At 36.1% G+C, this 19,590-nt stretch overlaps 1 protein-coding gene across 2 annotated transcripts in view; it reads right to left on the reverse strand.

Moving 5' to 3' along the window:
- Window positions 1–11,594: 11,594 nt before the first annotated feature.
- The window catches only part of PDE10A (phosphodiesterase 10A), a 147,396-nt gene continuing 139,400 nt past the window's right edge, over window positions 11,595–19,590 (reverse strand). For both annotated transcript variants that reach the window (XM_072409074.1, XM_072409072.1), the window contains one exon: window positions 11,595–17,870. In XM_072409074.1, the coding sequence (XP_072265175.1) occupies window positions 17,859–17,870 (12 nt within the window). In that variant the 3' untranslated portion in view covers window positions 11,595–17,858. The remainder of the gene's footprint in view (window positions 17,871–19,590) is intronic.

The following is a 19,590-nucleotide window of genomic DNA, read 5'->3' on the forward strand; positions in this document are numbered from 1 at the left end:
GCATACCAATAAATTGGAGATCGAATATCTGCCCCACGCTATGATATTATGCTTTTGGAAGACCTAACGGCCAGCCTCTTTCTCGCATTTTGTGTGATGTATGTCTACCGGCCACTGAGTACAAGATGCTATGTATCCCTCTTTGTACGCAAACTCAGTTATTTACCTGCAAGTTTCCAAATATTGATTGTACACTATTTCCTTATGTGTGGTTTCACATTCTATATTGATGTTTATGCTGTATGGATTCATGTTGCACTAAACTGAACTATATGCACTTCTCTCTTGACCCTTAAACTTGAAGCTCTGTATTTTATTTCACTTGTTTACCAGTGTACACATTTGTTTTATTTGTGTTTTTTTGTTTTGCTTTGTTTTCTTTTACAAAACCTAAATAAAGAATGTTAAAAAAAAAAAAAAAAACAACCTGGATATTCAGTTCCAACCCTGAAGGCAAAACAAAAGGAGTGTCTATAGTCCTTCATAAAACACTCCCTATTAAAATATTGGATGCCTACTCGGACCCATCAGGTCAGTAGTAACGACTGTCAAATATCTGAATACACTAAAAGCATTCGAAGAGAGCACCGTGATACCTGGCGGTGACCTAAATTTCCCCCTGTATCCCCGCACAGACACATCTACTGGAAAGACATCAATACCATATTTCGAAATAAATGCATTCAAAGCTCACTCCCTTATCTGCAGCTTTTAGATGTATGGGGCACCCTAGTCCCCACAGATAAAGACTATACATTCTACATTTTTCTACACTTCTAACCCCTATCAAACATATTCCCGAACAGACTACATTTTGGTGAAACATAAGACTGGCACCTGGAGTTGGCTATAGACAGTTGTCCGTGTTTAGACCATGCCACAGTATCATTGGCCCTCCAGATAACTCACTTGGGACCCAGGGAGTGGACATGGAAATGCAATGACTCTTTATTCAAAGACTCTGTCTGTGCAGGGGCAGTGATTGACACTATTGCAAATTTTCTTCAGGACCATGTATTGGACTCTACATCCTTCCCAAATCAATGGGAGGCTCTTAAGGCAGTATTACGCCGAGTACTAATACAACAGGGTGCACAACTACAAAAAAATCAGAGCTCAAGACAAAAAACAGATGCAAAAACAACAGACATAATCCAGTTGCTAGAACCCCTGCACAAACAGAACATGTTTGTGTCAGACGTTTTTACCGAACCGACCGCAGCCAGTAAAAATCGTTTACGGTTATACGACATAGCCCATCAAAAATATAGGGCTAAATCTTGAAAACTATTTTTATCAATATGGGGACAAATACGGCTGTCTGCTAGCGAGGGGGCTTCATCCAAGAAATATACATACTTACAGACTATACGAAATACAAAAGAAGTCCACACTGTTATACCCCAAGAAATACTAAAGGTGTTCCAAAAAAACTACTCCGACTTATCCAACCTACATCTTACCCTGCGTAACTACATTGCTTCTACAGCCTTACCAGAAGTAGACCCAGATGTTATTTCCAGTCTGGAATCCCCCTTTACAGAGGAGAAGGTGTCATCAGTCATTAAGACCACACCAGCAGGCAAGAGCCCAGGCCCTGACAGGTTTACCCCAAAATTATACAAGCTTTATGCACCTGTTGAACCATTCTTGACAAGGGTTTTCTCATCTATAGCTGATGACACATCCTTCTGTTGCACCCCAAGATCGTTTATAGAGATATGTGGATGGATATATATGAATATATAATGTATTCGTACATGGGTGTATATGTGTGGAAATGTTTGTGATCTGTTTCTCTTTGTCAAGCCACCTAGACCACCTAGGTGTTCCAAGGGACAATAGATGGACAGACCATCAAACAAATGCCAGGTAACAGATTTAGTTCCCATAACAAAACTGGCTTCCAGTGGGGCCTTCAAGGGGTAATAAATCGAGTCAGCAGAAGATGGATGCACAACTGGACAGGTGGGTTGGAGTGATGACCCAGCTGGACCTTTTGTTGACCCCTAAACTTAGATGACCAGACATTTCAGCTCCAGCTTTCCATATCGAATTAGGCTGGGAGGTACATTAAATTCCTGAAGTTACATTAACCAATCCCAATCTAGGGGGGGCCGTCAACCAATAGTCACCTAACAGATCACATCCAGTAACCAATCCAAGAGCCCCAATAATACCTAATGGGAATTAAATGTATAAGACTGGGAGCTGGGAGAATGGTAGCCAGCCAGAAGCCAGCAGGAGAAGGAAGCCAGATAGTGTCAGAGGAAGCCTATGAGTATGAGTAACTGAGTAAGCAAGAAATAGTTAGCCATGCAAGAAACATGGAAGCAAGAGAGAAGTTGGCAAGACAATGTTCTTAGGGAATCAGGCTCCTGGGGTACCCATCTACATCTTAGCAGGTAGCTATTTCTGAATGCATTCTTACATTGTCTTGTATGTGTCTATGTTATTGTTATGTTGTTTTGTTATTTTGTAATTGCTGTAAACTGTACTAACCATTATTAGATTACTACAGGAGTTTACCTACTAACAAGCTTATTTTCATTTACTGTATATTTTGTTGATTGAAGTTCCTCTCTCTTTATCAACCAATATTGCTGCGCATTTTATGTTTGACTGTTTGAATGACTAGCTATTATTTGTGCATGAACCTTTATTTGTTGAATATATATGTGCATTGATAGGTTGATATAATATCCATATTTTTGCAGACAATTTTCATAATCAACACTTCCCAGGCCAAAGTCCCGAGGCACACATAACGACCCTCCCCAAATCTGGTAAGGACCATTCAATATGCTTAAACTACAGACTACATTTTGCTAATTATTGCAAAATCAAGGGATCTGAGTCGGGGCCTTTTCCTATCTTCAATGGCACTAAGCAGTGGTGTCCACTGTCCCCTTTACTGTTTAAGTTATGGAGGATCTGAGTGGCCCTGCACCAAAATCCAGATGTCTGGGGAAGTACAGATTGGGAGCTACCAAGTTGTTTTTTTTTTGCAGACACACTGCTTTTTTTATATCACATTCCCTCAGATCTCTATTCCATCAATTTACTTCTTTTAAACAATGCAGTGAGGTGATAAAAAATCTTTTGATCCTAATTACGGCAGACCCAACCAAAGTATTCGGTTACAATTTTTGAGCCACTCGAGTAAGTTGCAAGCAGACCTGAAAAGATACGATAATTAAACTCTTTCCTGATTTGCTAGAATCAATATGGTATACATTTTCCAGACAGTTCCAATATACTCACCTCCATTATGATTATGTAAATTGCAACAATTGTACAGGAACTGTCTCTGGAAAATGAAACGTCTCAGAATAGCACTACACTATCTTACCAGACCTAAATCCACAGTGGGCGTCGGTGTTCCGGATATTGGCTCATATTGAAGAGCTGCGGTACTAATATGTTTAGTAGATTGGTTTCAGAGCAGAAATAGGAAAAGCTGGGTCCTCTTGAAAAACTCTCTCTCCCCTATAGATTTCAGTTCGCTACCTTGGGTAGATAGATCTCTTCTCCATTTCTGGCATCCGCTGCCCAACATAACCTCAGATCTATTGAAAGCCTGGCATATTCTTACTAAAGCAGGCCTCATATCCACCGAAATGGGATCCATGACTCCTATTTGATAATCCCGCATTTCCCCTGCGATGGGCATTAACAACTTTGTATCTTGGGCTTTGCGGCAAGGGTTTTTGTGAATCAAGTAAACATAGGTTTAATGAAATAAAAAATGTTGTTCTAATTCTAACATAAATCAACGGAGCTATGTCCTGAACTGAACAAAGATCTCCTAGAGATTCACTTGGAACATCTTTGTTCAGTTTAGGACATAGCTCAGTTAGAACTAGGACATTTTTTTATTTCATTAAACTCCTGGGTGGTTCATTTCTGTCCAGATTTATTTAGACATCAACCACAGTTTTTGGTCAGCAAGCAAAAGAATGGTAACCCAAACTATAAATCCCCATTACATTTTAGAGACCCAGTCAAAGCTTTTGAAAATTACTATATTGAAAACTAAAATATTGTCACATATACATAGTTACATAGTAGGTTAGGTTGAAAAAAGACATACAAGTCCATCAAGTTCAACCACTAGGGAAATAAACATATCTCGGTTATAAAACCCTAGAAGACATAGTTAGTCCAGGGGAAGGCAAAAAAAAACCCTGGTACAATTTGCTTCAACAGGGGAAAAATATTCCTTCCTGATTCCATCAGGCAAACGGATGTTCCCTGGATCAATAGTCACGGTTATTTTAACTTTAACGCCTTAATACCCAGTTATAGTCTGTGCTTCTAGAAAAACATCCAGCTTTTTCTTAAAGCAATCTCCACTAGTTGCTGAAACTACTTCCTGAGGGAGCCAATTCCACATTTTCACAAACCTTACAGTGAAGAATCCCTTCCTTATCCGGAGCTTAAACTTCTTTTCCTCCAGACGCAAAGAGTGCCCTCTTGTTCTTTGTAATGATCTCAAAGTGAATATTGGGGAAGAGAGTTCTCTATATGGACTATTTATATATTTATACAGGGTGATCATATCCCCCCTTTTTAAACGTCTCTTCTGAAGGGAGAATAGATTCAGTTCAGCTAATCACTCCTCATAGCTTAGCTCCTCCATTCCTTTTATTATTATACAAATAATGAAAAATTGAAAGACCAATTGTGTATAAGCTTGTTACTTTTAGAATATGTGGAATAGTTTAAGGTATTACCAAGAATATATTTATGTACAAATATTCTGTCTGAGTATACATGATTTTACACTAGGCAGATGATCCAACACCTTTAACTCGTCATTTTGGGGGGAAACCACACAAATCATCTGGGAAAATGTAAACTGAGATGATAAATTCATCAACCAGAGGGTGTATTCAAAAGCTGCAGAAACAGTACATATGCTTTTCTTTTTGCCCCAGTCGGGTAGTCTACAAACACACATCATCTGAAATATATCCACTGAATTATGTCAGCGAGAATGTGTATGAATTTGGCAGTTTGGAAGTATGTACTACAAATGTATACAGGCCCTTCAAAAGTCAAATTGTTTGAAAAGAAAGAACACATAATCCTACTGAAACTGTTGAGGAAATGTTAGTGGGTGCAATAGCTCCATTAAAGAGTACCTTTGGGTGTGTAACAAAACAGTCTTGTCATGATGAGCAAAAAAACCAAAAAGTCCACAATAGGTTTAGCATTACTTGAAATCTCAGATTTTCAAAACTAATAAAAAAAAAAAAAAACCCTCTGTAAAATCAGCTAAACCACAAACAAGGATTTAGGGACTAAGCCTACTTTAAAAAAAAAAAAAATTTCAAAGTTTGCTGTTACATTTGTTCACCTTTGTATACAAATCCTGTTACATATAGTGGTGTTAACTTACTAAAGGAGTAAGTTAACACCACTAAAAGACTTTTGCATATGATTGGGTATTCAAACATAACTTTTCAAAACATAGTCTTTAGTGAATCCATCCCATTAACTTTCTCTACAGGTTTCATAGGGAAAGAGGAATATTAAACTGAACAAGACAAAATTATGGTCATAAAAGGCACTACTTAATGACAAAGATGTGCAAAAAACACAGAATTAGGACCCTAAGGGCAAATTCATACATTGTTGCTCCCGTGCGATGTATTAAGTTAGCCTGTTTTTTTTTGTTTTTTTTTTAGTGCTACCACACTAGAATGAATATTGGATTAAGCAAATTTTCTCCACCACAAGGCACATTAGTGTGTGACTGTGTGTTGAGCCTTAAACATGTGAGCTGGAGTCAAGCTGTCTTAGTGCGTTGGCATGCTATCAAAATGATTAGTAAAAGCAATGTGGTAACCCGCATGTAATGAGCTTTTTATTGCAATATATCAAAGGAGTTTAAATGGACCATTAATGACAAGGTTCTGTTGATTGCCACATCATATTTACAAAAAAAAAAACAATAATAAATAATGAACTAAGTAAATCATTGCTTCTAAAAACAAGAAAAAGTATGAAACATTTGCATACAACAGTATACAAATAAATATATTTATAATACTTATCCACCCATAAAATTACCCAAGTACAAAGAGCACCAGAAGACTTCCTAGGCAAGTCTTGTTTATTTACAGAAATGTGCAGAAACATGCCACATGGGGTATCTCTAATTATGGGAAACAGATTTTTTTAGGAGCCCAAAAGCAGTCTTTGGGAGATTTTTTTTAAATGAGTGAATATTGGTATATAGAGGGGCCTCCTATCTTTGAGGCATCTTGAATTTGTACTTTAGCCAACCTTTGGCATTATAACTGTTTTACAACAATCACTTGCCCCTTGAATTCTGTACCAATGTTTTATCCTGAGTAAGATTAAAAACCAATCAAATGTCAGTAAAGATAAGCTCAACAAATCTATATGAAAGGTTTGTAACAGAACACCAGACATAATACTTTCTTGCACATGCATGATTTAAATGTGCCTAGCAGTATGACAATAAATGACACATTTGTAGGACACATTTTGAAATGCAGTTTTATGTGCTACATGCATGTCAGGAATATATCTATATAATACGTCAGGAATAAGCTCATACTGACTAAACATACTTATTTTTACTATGAATAATGAATTACTTTTTTAGATTTTACTTTTAATTAAATGTTTGTAAATGCTAATTGGCACTAGTAAGCTCATTTTATATCAAAGTTTTTTTAATAGTTTTTATAGTTATATCAAATATTTAAGGTTTATCATCTCTAATAGATTACAGTTTTGCAGATTAATATAGTAAGCATTTAGTTTTTGTTGGTTAGCATGCTTTGTATTTTGCTCTGTTTGATGATTTCTTAGAAAGCTATTTTTAAAATTGTTAGCCATACTAACCACACAGCCATGCATTGTGAACTATACTTTGTTGATCTGTGGCACGTTGTCAATCATAAATAAAATATTTCAAAATATATAAATTTTACTGGCTTGCAATATTTAGCAGTCTTTTAGTGTAGCGAAAATATTACACACAACAGATTTGAAAATCCTTTAGACAAAGTCTATAGTGTGTTTTTCAGTAGGCAAGCCACACGTGAACCTGTGGATAGTCACTTACTGTAGCTACTAATGTTTACCCAGCATCTTACAAAAGGCATGTATTCTAAAGTCCACCGAGGGTGAAGGCTTTTTGGTAGCATGATTCCCTGCAACTTAAAAAAAAAAAAAAAAAAAATGTTTCTGCTGCCATGTAATGAATTAAAGCAAGGGTAGGAAGTGCTGAATAATTCAAGGCTCTATTTATTATTGTTTTACATTGTTTTAGTCACACTGGGGGTTACCGATGGGGAGGTTAAACCTATGTTTATTTGATTAACAAAAACCATTGCCACAAAGCCCATCTTTTCCTCTTTTTTTTGGTATATATAAGGGCGAGGGAAACACTAATAAATCTTGTATATATTGAATGTGTGCCAGTGGGGATAGAACAAACAATTACTAAGAACTTTGTATCTTGGACAGTCGAGGACAATAGATATATCTACAGTATACTACGGAATGAGTGTTTATCTCCCATCTTCCCTTATTGTCTGGATACGCAGGGAGCCATCATCCTGGTTCCTACACAGTCAGCTGTCTTCTTTGGTTCTCTTTAACTTTCATACATCTACCATATGTGGGAGCCGTACAGCATTGGAGATGTTGGTGAGTTCAAAAGATAGACCAACACACGTTATATACAAGCTATATGATATTCTGGTTCAAGCCCCATCCAATAATATACCCACCTACACATGATACTGGGAAGCTGAATTAGGAACATCCGTTTCACTATCAGAATGGGAAAAAGCATTTATTTTGAGGCACAAAATGGCACTCCCATGTAAGGCACAAGAGACCAACTATAAAATCCTTTTTAGATGGTAAATGTGCCCGGCAGATTTACACTGAGTCCTCATCCTCTTCTGACAGATGCTGGCGCTGCCAAAATCAAGGGGGTACTATGAAACACATCTGGTGGGAGTGCCCACAAATACATAAATTCTGGGACGAGATAATACAACTTTAACAGCATAACAGGCTCTGATCTACATACCACACCCACAGTGACTTTGTTGTCCATGATACTGGGTACTTTAAAGGCTACCAAAAGAGATGTTCTTCGCCATTTTATGACAATGGCTAGGGCCATTGTCCTCATACTGTGGAAACAACCAACAGCGCCTTCCATGAGAGACTGGCTTAAAGAGCTGGAAAAAATACAGCATATGGAATTACTAGTTGCTGGGGACGAGGACATAACGGAAAAATACAGCATGACATGATCAGCTTGAAATTGATTTAAAGAATCACGTCAATTGAAGACCTTATGGCCATAGGGAAAACTTTACTACCTGGCACTGGGGGTGTCGATCTGACCCCATTCACCCCCCTTCTAACCCCCATTTTGCCAATATGATAGCTTTCAAATATATTTCTACCCAAAACTTCAGCCCTTTGCTTACCTTCCCCTCCCACCCCTGAAAACTATGGCTACTTGTGTTACCCCTTCTTAGTTCTATCCTAATACCTCCAGGAATAAATTTACACATAATGTTGTAATTGTGGTAACTTGATCTCTCCGTTTACACCAATAACCAAATATAACAAAATTTCAAACAGTTTAGATGGAGTGAATCCATATGTAGACTCTACTACAACGAAAGGTTACCATGGTCACCATCGTGGAGAACTGGTTCTCAAAGATTATTATATTCTTGTTTATTTCAAAATTTTGTTTCAAATGTATTTAAAGTTATTTTCAAAGTGAATTATTTGAAACTAAGGTATACTATTTCTCCCCCTAACCTACCTCCCCATCCCATCCCATTGTTTCCCCCGACTCATACTGTTCAGTTTTTGATATGAAATTATACCTACGTTATTTATTTTTATGGATATTTTTCTGTTTGTTATTTCTACATTTCAAAATGTAAACTTTGATAAAAATGATTGAAATATGTCAAGATTTTTGTAATGCTACAAGCATAACCCATTAGTGAGTTATAATTATTTTCACTTTAAACTATTTGAAGTATTCATTGTGTCCTGCATATGTGAGAAATTTGGTGTGCAGCTTGTTACAGATATTTATTATAAATATGTTATGCACACTAAGCTGAAAGAAATACACACACACTTTCAATTCAATAAATTCTTTACTGTATTTAGAATTGAAACATCACAGCATTGTTACCTATAGTTACTACTAAAGGTGCTAAAATTTTGAAAATGTGTACCATTAAACATGTGGCGTATATGGCATTCTTAAATGTTTTACCAAATGTTTGACATTTAGTTTGTTTCAAATACAAAAATTTAAAACTCCCAAAAAAATGTACAAAAGCACTGTCCATTATTACCACATGTTTAATGGTATATATATTTTCTTTAACAGCAAAGCTCTGTATTTATTTTCACTGCCGAAATAAAATTGTTTTAAAAGCTAGGAGCAATTTGAAATAAATCTATATGTCTAAATGTGTATATATATATATATATATATATATATATATCTTGCATATCCACAGAAGTTGTATTTTGTTAGTATATTGCATACTTTTATTATATGTATATATATTAACATTTTTTTAACTTAGGTATTTACAACTCAGCTACAGCATACAAGTATTCTACTGTACAAAAATGTTAATATAGAAAAAATATGAGAACATACACATGTAAATTTTTTATGTCATATGCAAACCCTAAAATATTGCACTTGCATGTTTGTTAGCTATTAAACATAATTAATAAATGTTTATATAAAAATGTGCAGCCTACACACTATTCTACATCAATATACTTAAAACAATTTTTTTACATCGTGAATCTTTTTTGCATTTGAACAGGTTTAAATATTTCTCCCCTCATTTTTGAACATAACCTGTATTACTAAATATCAAGCACAGTTTTTGGTCAGCAAGCAAAAGAATGGTAACCCAAACTATAAATCCCTATTACATTTTAGAGACCCAGCCAAAGCTTTTGAAAATTAGGTTGAAAAAAAAGACATAAAAGTCCATCAAATTCAACCACTAGAGGAAAAAACATATCCCAGATATAAAACCCTATATGACATAGTTAGTTCAGGGGAAGGCAAAAAAAACCCTGGTATAATTTGCTTCAACAGGGGAAAAATATTCCTTCCTGATTCCATCAGGCAATCGGATGTTCCCTGGATCAACAGTCACGGTTATTTTAACTTTAAAGCCTTAATACCCAGTTATATTCTGTGCTTCTAAAAAAACATCCAGCTTTTTCTTAAAGCAATCTGCACTAGTTGCTGAAACTACTTCCTGAGGGAGCCGATTCCACATTTTCACAAACCTTACAGTGAAGAATCCCTTCCTTATCCGGATTTTAAACTTCTTTTCCTCCAGACGCAAAGAGTGCCCTCTTGTTCTTTGTAATGATCTCAAAGTGAATATTGGGGGAAGAGAGTTCTCTATATGGACCATTTATATATTTATACAGAGTGCTCATATCCCCCCTTATAAACGTCTCTTCTGAAGGGAGAATAGATTCAGTTCAGCTAATCACTCCTCATAGCTTAGCTCCCCAGTTCCTTTTATTATTATACAAATAATGAAAAATTGGAAGGCCAATTGTGTATAAGCTTGTGACTTTTAGAATATGTGGAATAGTTCAAGGTATTACCAAGAATATATTTATGCACAAATATTCTGTTTGAGTATGATTTTACACTAGGCAGATGATCCAACACCTTTAACTCGTCATTTTGGGGAGAAAACCACACAAATCATCTGGGAAAATGTAAACCGAGATGATAAATTATTCAACCAGATGGTGTCTTCAAAAGCTGCAGAATCAGTACATATGCTTTTTTTTTGCCCCAGTCAGGCCCTTCAAAAGTCAAACTGTTTGAAAAGAAAGAACACATAATCCTACTGAAACTGTTGAGGAAATGTTAGTGGGTGCAATAGCTCTATTAACCCCCCTAGCGTTCTAATTCTGTCAGTTTTTTTATGCAAAAAGTGATCCTTTTTTTTGCATATACATTTTTGTTTATTTTGTGGGCCTGTAATTCTTAGGATTACCTCCTGGGTATGATAATTATATTTATTTATTTATTATAATCATAAATTATAATAGAATACATATTTATAAATAATAATTTAAAAAAATAATGAAATAATAGACAACAATGTAATCTTAAAATAAAATATAAAATGAAAAATGTACTTTTATTTTTATTTCATGTTGTGTGGTGTTTTTGCACTGTAAAAACAGATTACATTGTAACCTGCTTTTAAATTTCCCTCCCAGACACACCCCCATACATCACCAATCACATCACCTGGAAGATGACTCATCCTCCCGGGTGATGTGAGTGCCTGCTTACACAGACGCTGGAGCTGCTGCTGCTCGCATCTCCAGAGAGATGCACAGCACAATGCAGGACTTCTGCATTGTGCTTCACATCTCACTGCAGATGCCAGCAGCAATAGCAAATTCTGGGGATGACCACCCCTGGAATTTGCTATTGCTGCTGGCATCTGCAGAGTGATGTGAAGCACAATGCAGAAGTCCTGCATTGTGCTGTGCATCTCTCTGGAGATGCGGGCAGTGGCGTGGCCGGGACCCGGGTGGTATTTAAAAGCAGATTACTCAGCCACACCCCCCGATGGACCGGCGCCCCAGCTTCACAGCAGGACCATCGGATCGCCGCTGGAGCGTGGAGCAAAGGTAAGGGGGGCTCTTAAAGTTACCCCGAGTGTGACTCGGGATTACAGCTTTTTGCATGTAAAAGCCACCCCGAGTCACACTCGGGATTACCGCTAAGGGGGTTAAAGAGTTATGTCATGGTGAGGAAAAAAAACACAAAAAGTCCACAATGGGTTTAGCATTATTTGAAATCTCAGATTTTCAAAACCCCAAAATAAAAAAACCCCGCTGTAAAATCAACTAAACCACAAGAAAGGATATATGGTCCAAGCCTACTTAAAAAAAAAAAAAAGTTTCAAAGTTTGGTGTTACATTTGTTCACCTTTGAATACAAATCCTGTTACATATATCAGTGTTAACTTACTAAAGACGTAAGTTAACACCACTAAAGGAGTTTTGCATATGATTGGGTATTCAAACATAACAGAATCTTTAGTGAATCCATTCCATTAATTTTCTCTACAGGTTTCATAGGAAAAGAAGGATATTAAAATGAACAAGACAAAATTATGGTCATAAGAGGCACTACTTAATGACAAAGTTGTGCAAAAAACACAGATTTAGGACCCTAAGGGCAAATTCATACATTGTTGCTCCGGTGTGATGTATTAAGTTAGCCTGTTTTTTTTTTTTTTGTTTTTTTTTAGTGCTGGATAGTGCTTCACACTAGAATGAATGTTGGATACAGCAAATTTTCTCCACCACAAGGCACATTAGTGTGTCACTGTGTGTTGAACCTTAAACATGTGAGCTGGAGTCAAGCTGAAGGCGTTGGCATGCCTTCAAAATTATTAGTAAAAGCATTGTGGTAACCCGCATGTAATGAGCATTTTATTGCAATATACCAAAGGAGTTTAAATGGACCAATAATGACAAGGTTCTGTTGATTGCCACCTCATATTTACAAAAAAAACCCTAATAAATAAGAACTAAGTAAATAATTGCTTCTAAAAACAAATAAGAAAAAAGTATGAAACATTTGCATACAACAGTATACAAAAAAATATATATATTTATAATACTTATCCACCCATAAAATTAACCAAGTACATACAAAGAGCACCAGAAGACTTCCTAGGCAAGTCTTGTTTATTTACAGAAATGTGCAGAAACATGCCACATGGGGTATCTCTTATTATGGGAAACAGATTTTTTAGGAGCCCAAAAGCAGTCTTTGGGAGATTTTTTTAAATGAGTGAATATTGTTTTATAGAGGGGCCTCCTATCTTTGAAGCATTTTGAATTTGTACTTTAGCCAACATTTGGCATTATAATTGTTTTACAACAATCACTTGCCCCTTGAATTCTGTACCAATGTTTTATCATGAGTAAGATTAAAAACCACTCAAATGTCAGTAAGGATAAGCTCAACAAATCTATATGAAAGGTTTGTAACAGAGCACCAGACATAATATTTTCTTGCACATGCATGACCCAAATGTGCCTAGCAGTATGACAATGAATGACACATTTGTGGGATCCCACTCTAAGGAAGTGGACCCCAAGAAATCAGCTGCTTTCAGATACTATGAGATGCAGTTATATGTGCTACATGCATGTCAAGAATATATCTGGCATTTACTGGAATAAGCGTATACTGACTAAACATACTTATTTTTTACTATGAATAATGAATATTTTTTAGATTTTACTTATAAATAAAGTTTGTAAATGCCTAATGGCACTAGTAAGCTCATTTTATAAGAGTTTTTTTTACAGTCAAAGACATTCCATGGTTTATAGTTATATCAAATATTTAAGGTTTGTCATCTCTAATATCTTAATATAGTAAGCATTTAGTTGTTGTTGGTTAGCATGCTTTGTATTTTGCTGTTTTCTGAGCTTTGCAATTTTTGTTAACACACAGTCTTTGGCAAACTAGGGCAGTTCTATACCTAATATTTACTAAATATGAAACTGAAAAACATTACTTTATAGCAACAGTCGCCAACCTGTGGTCCGCGAGAAAATTTTGGTGGTCTGCGGCTCTGGCCGGTGTACCCATGAGCTGGGTCAGGAGAATGACTCTGCTGGGGGAGACACACCAGCTCGAGCCCCGGACCATGTCCTGTGTACAGATCCCAGGCTCTGGACTGAAGCCGGCAAATTTAGTGGTTCGTTGGTCTGAAAAAGTTGGCAACCACTGCTCTAACGAAGTGTTTCTCAACCTTCTCCTGAGGTTCCTTAAGCAATGAGAAGTGTGTGCCTCTCTGGAATAAGTTTTAAGTGACATCAATGATCTTTTTGGCTATATGTAAAGATGACATTATTCCCAATAACCACTACACTAATGTATTGTGAGTTGTGAATATGGTAATAATGGGAAATCCTTGAAGACCTGAAAGTTAATTTAAGGGTTTCCCCCATGACAACATTGTCAAGAATTACATCCATGTGTCATCATCCATGTGTCATCCATGTGCTCCATTTCCAATTTTTAGAGACTCTTTAGTCACTGGCATGGTACCAAATGGATTGGCGTAAGGCCAATGGGGTTCCTACCTTCAAAAAGGGAAAAAAGTCATTACCAAGTAAATACAGACCGGTTAGTTTAACGTCCATAGTTGGAAAAGCCCTAGAGCAGGGGTGGGCAAACTTTTTGACTCACAGGCCACAATGGGTTCTAAAATTTGGGAGAGGGGCCGGGCCAGGTTCAGATGAATGGAGTGCTAGATTGTGAACTAATAAAAATGATATGAAAAAACTATTACATAAATTGTTTTGTCCCTTAACAGGTAGCAAAACATGAATATGTAAGGTTTATTGTACAAATTATTTTCCATATGCATTTTTTTAATAACACAGTAGAGAAACTCACGTTCAATGTCAGTGGGAACAGTGTTGTTGGTCTCCCTTTTTTGCCAGTGCATCAAGTCTGGAGTTATCTTTGTTGTGGCAATTCTCAGGATAAATCTGAGGTGTTGATCAGTTAATTGGATCTGCGATGAGCTTTGTTGATGTTCATGACACTGAACATCTGCTCACACACGTAGGTTGAACCAAACAACTCCAGCATCTTCTGTGCCGTGCCCTGGAGGTTTGAAAACAGACTGGATGTACAGTTTGATTGGGCAGCCAAGTGGCAAATGACATTTAATATAGAAAAATGTAAAGTTATACACTTGGGGGCTAACAACATGCATGCTTCATACTGTCTGGGGGGAATACATTTGGGGGAGACAGAAATGGAAAAGGATCTCGAGGTTCTGCTGGTCATAGACTTGATAACAGCATGCAATGCCAAGCTGCAAAATCTAAAGTTAGTTAAAGTACTTTCTTGTAATAAAATAGGACTAGACTGCAGAGATGGAGACATAATCCTGCACCTGTACAAAGCATTGGTCAGACCACATCTGGAATATGCAAGTCCAGTTTTGGGCACCAGTTCACAAAAAGAATTGTGGAATTGGAGAGAGTGCAGAGAAGGGCAACTAAACTAATAAAAGGAATGAAGGAGCTCAGATTTAAGGAGAGATTAGCTGAACTGAATCTATTCTCCCTTGAGAAGAGATGTTTAAGGAGGGAAATGATCACCCTGCGTAAATAAATAAATGGTTTATATAGAGAACTCTCTTCCCAATTATTCACTTGCGGTCATTACAAATAACAAGAGGGCATTCTTTGCGTCTGGAGGAAAAGAAGTTTAAGCTCCGGATAAGGAAGGGATTCTTCACTGTAAGGTCCATGAAAATGTGGAATCGGCTCACTCAGAAAGTAGTTTCAGCAACTACTTTAGATTACTTAAAAAGAAGATACCTAGAAGCGCAGAAAATAACTGGGTATTAAGGCTTTAAAGTAAAGATAACAGAGACTGTTGATCCAGGGAACATCAGATTGCCTCATGGAATCAGGAAAGATTTTTTTCCCCTGTTGAAGCAAATTGTACCAGGTTTTTTTTTGCCTTCCTCTGGACCAACTATGTCTTATAGGGTTTTATATCTGGGATATGTTTATTTCCCTACTGGTTAAACTTAATACTTATGTTATTTTTCAACCTAACCTACTATGTAACTATGTAAGAAACAACAACATTCTTAGCAGTTAATAGTGAGTTTTAGAACAGCATCACTGCACAAAACAGCATAGTTTTAATGAATCATTTAAACATTAAAAGGAAATTTTCTTCAGCAGTGTTTAGAAGATCTACATGCACAAGTGATACACTAACAGTATGTCTAGTTGGTTAAAACATAAATTGTTTTATCTTTCTAATATGACTGTATGCACCTTTATAAATTTTAATCCAGCAATTAAATATGCAACAAAAGAGCATCTATATATGCTGCTATATTGTCATCATATGTGATCTATAAGATAGCTTAAAATGACCCCAATAGTAGTCACTACAAGGTGTTTAGAAAATATTCATTACTCAAACATCATTGGCCTGCAAGTTGGTGTAAACAACATCAGGGCAAAAAGGTGGAGTATGCTAAGATATGTGTCATAGAGAAATAGCAGTCTACAATAAATAAAATACCTTCTTTCACTACAAAAACTTATACAACAGAAGGACACTAGCAACCTTTACTAATCACAGAAGGCTCCTTTGTGTAGTGCCTAGAGTTTATTCTAAACCTCTAAAGCATGACAGCCAACTTTCAGAAGACAATGCCACCCCACGTATTCTCTCATAAAATATTTACTTAAAAATAAAGTCTGACTGACCATCTGACATAATTTAACATTAAAAAAACATACAAAAATACAGTCATATTAGGAGAAAGAAACCTAATATTCACAAAAACATGAAAGTATAAGGTTGAACTTATATCACAGTATTATGTAAACTGAAAAGTGGGTCTTTGTTACAAAAATATTCTGTAAATGCTCATAAATAAGGGTGTAAACTTCAAGTGGATCCTATAGAAAACATGGCTACAGTGTAGTCAATAAGAAATTTCCAGTGACTATTCACCTAACAGGCAACAAAACATGCAGGCCTATAGCGATGCATAAATTTATATATTGGGTTTGAAGCATAATCAGCCATTTGAGAAACAAATTGCATATGCCTCAGGACTTGAAATCACAAGATATCCTCTTTCATTGTACCTGCTCCTGAATGGTATAAATGGCACACAAGGACACATGTATCACTGGCTTCTATTTACTATAAGACACAGAGTCAGAAGATTATGATGGGCAATACACTACGATGTGTAGCTAGAAATATTGACCTAACTAATGCCCATATCATGAAACTGAAGCAGTGGTAAACCAGTTGACTAGAGTAGATATTACTTTTCTCCAGAAAACACAGGATTCCAATTGTTTAAAAATGTCAACATTATTCTAGCTGTCCTGTATCTAAAATATTTTAGCCAACACAGAACATCATAGTACCTTTCAATATAAGCCACTTAGCTAAATATCATATTTTAAATCAACAATAAACTTCAGAGCTATTTTAAAGAATTTTATGTTAAGAGTTGGTTGTGCACATCTTTGGTCAAAGTATGCCTTTTGTATTTTTTTTTTTCCTGCACATTTGAAAATATGAAAGCTTTTATTCCTTTTGTAAAAAAAAGTTTTTCCTTAAAGTGCCAAAAAATTAGGCTTTATAAATAAAAAAAGTAAACTTCGTACACAAAAAGATAAATATCTACATAATAAAAACTAGGGTATACCTAAACTGTGAAATATACCAACACTGCTACCACGTGCAGTTAACTACTCAAAGGCTAATACATTTTTACTGCTCAAATATTGCAGTTTTAAACTCACAGTTATGCTGATCTATCTCTTTATTTTGAATGCTAGGACCTGCTGCAAGATTTAGGTACCAGGTAGGCCCTAAAGAATAACAAACCATTACAAGAACTATGGAAAGGGCTTCAGGCGTTGGGTAACTGAACAAAATTTATGTGAAATTCGAAGAAGTGAAAAACAATTCATCTACTTAACCTTTCACATTTTTACATTTAATAAACACTCCAGAACTTTTACTTTTAGTAACGAGACTAGGATTGGGTAACTTCTCTATGTCATCCTTGCACACACATGCCTTTTTCTAGTTCCCTTTTTTGAATGGGTGTTATCCATCAATTTTAACAGGCAAGGAATCTGATGAACCTGTTGCTGTTGATTGAGTGGGAATCCAGACTGTAGTATCTTCTCCTCTGGACACTTTCTCCCACTGACTAAGATTGTCCCTTAATACAAGAGAAAGAAGAAATTACATTTTAGATTTAGGATGAAACATGTAATTATTTCCTAAAAAGAAAACTTTTACTCTCATTGTTTTGCTTAACCACCTGGGCGTTTCACTGATGTCTTGATTTCTGTACCAAAAGCGGTACACTGTTTTTCATGAATTTTTTTTTTTAATTGTAGACATGTAACTTACAGAAATATGTCCGAACAAGGGTCTAGTAGATATCATGAAAATAAAAAAATATTTGAAACACACAATCATGTAAAAAAAAAAAAATTTACTTTTAATAAAATTAAATAAAAAACATATACTGTACGGTATACTGTATAGTAATATATTTTTCTAAAACACCTCCCTAGTGTGGTAAATTTTAAAAAGAGTCAAACGTCACATACCTATAGACAAACCACATAAATATATTTTGTATTATTTTGTATTGGATTGGATACAGGACTTTGTATTGAATCCAATACAAAATACTTGAATTTTCCGCTACGACCCTCATCGACAGGCGCATGCACGGACATCATCAGGAATCGCCGAGGGACGCGTTCGCGAATGCCAGGTGCTCTAATTCTTTCCAAACTTCCGTACTTCCATGCAAAAAGTGTTAAATTGTTTGCATGGAAATGTATTTTAGATCGTAGGCTATAATTCACAGAATTACTCAATATTTACTCATAATTCACCGGATTACCGCATAACTCACCGAAATATGTCCAAAATTTTATAAATTTAATAATAAATTTTTTTTTTAAAAAACAAAAAAAAATCTTTAAAAAAAAAAATAGTGTATAATGTAATGTAATTGTACAGTAGCTTATATGATATATAACATACAATTATATATATATTATATAAAGATTTCTTTGTATTGGACTCAATGCAGCTTTTTTGTATTGAGTTCAATACAAAGTTATTTGAATTTCCCGCCCTGCCTCCCGCACCGACGCCTTTCCCGCCCTGCATTTCCCGTCACCGGGAAACTCCGGAGATCGTCACTGCACTCGCCAGGAGAAGAAGGAGGAGGACAGACATGTCCGGAGGAGCTGCGGGGACCGGGTAAGTTTCTTTCAGTTGTAATCCAATTGTCATACAATGTATGACAATCGGATTGCAATATAACGTTTGTTTATATTTTTAACCACCTGAGAAAAGTTCGTGTTTAACACTTTTTGCAAGTGTTTTTGCCCCGAATCAAGGTCGGGTTTAATGGCCAGGTGGTTAAAGGTGAACTTAAAGGCAGATCAAGACATACCTAAAATTCTGTATTCATTCATTCAAGGAAGTGGGTCAAATTATGGAAATCTGACCATAAATGAGAAAATAAAGTGAAGGAAAAGAAATACTGCAGAGAACAGATTAATTAAAGCTGAACGTTTTTTTCCTTGCTTTTGGATAGGTACATTTTAAGGCGCTATTATTTGTAACCTTTTTATTATATTTAGAGCTTTACGTCAACCCTTTAATTGCTGCCACTATATTAGTCTAAGCGGTTGATATAAACCTGCATTTGTTTACTTTGCAAACTTCAGACTTTTAAACAGAATTCCCCTGTCTAATCCAACACACACAGGTAGTCAGAGGTGCACCCTTTGTCTTCTTGGGGTCCTGTATGTCCATTAGTGGTATAAGGTGGCTAGGGTGAGACAAGAAATATCAGTTTTCTCTGATAAAACCAGTAAACAATGCTTGGAGCCAAGCACCTTCTGGGTTTA

The sequence above is a fragment of the Pyxicephalus adspersus genome, chromosome 4 (genome assembly GCF_032062135.1).
Source record: "Pyxicephalus adspersus chromosome 4, UCB_Pads_2.0, whole genome shotgun sequence".
NCBI lineage: Eukaryota > Metazoa > Chordata > Amphibia > Anura > Pyxicephalidae > Pyxicephalus > Pyxicephalus adspersus.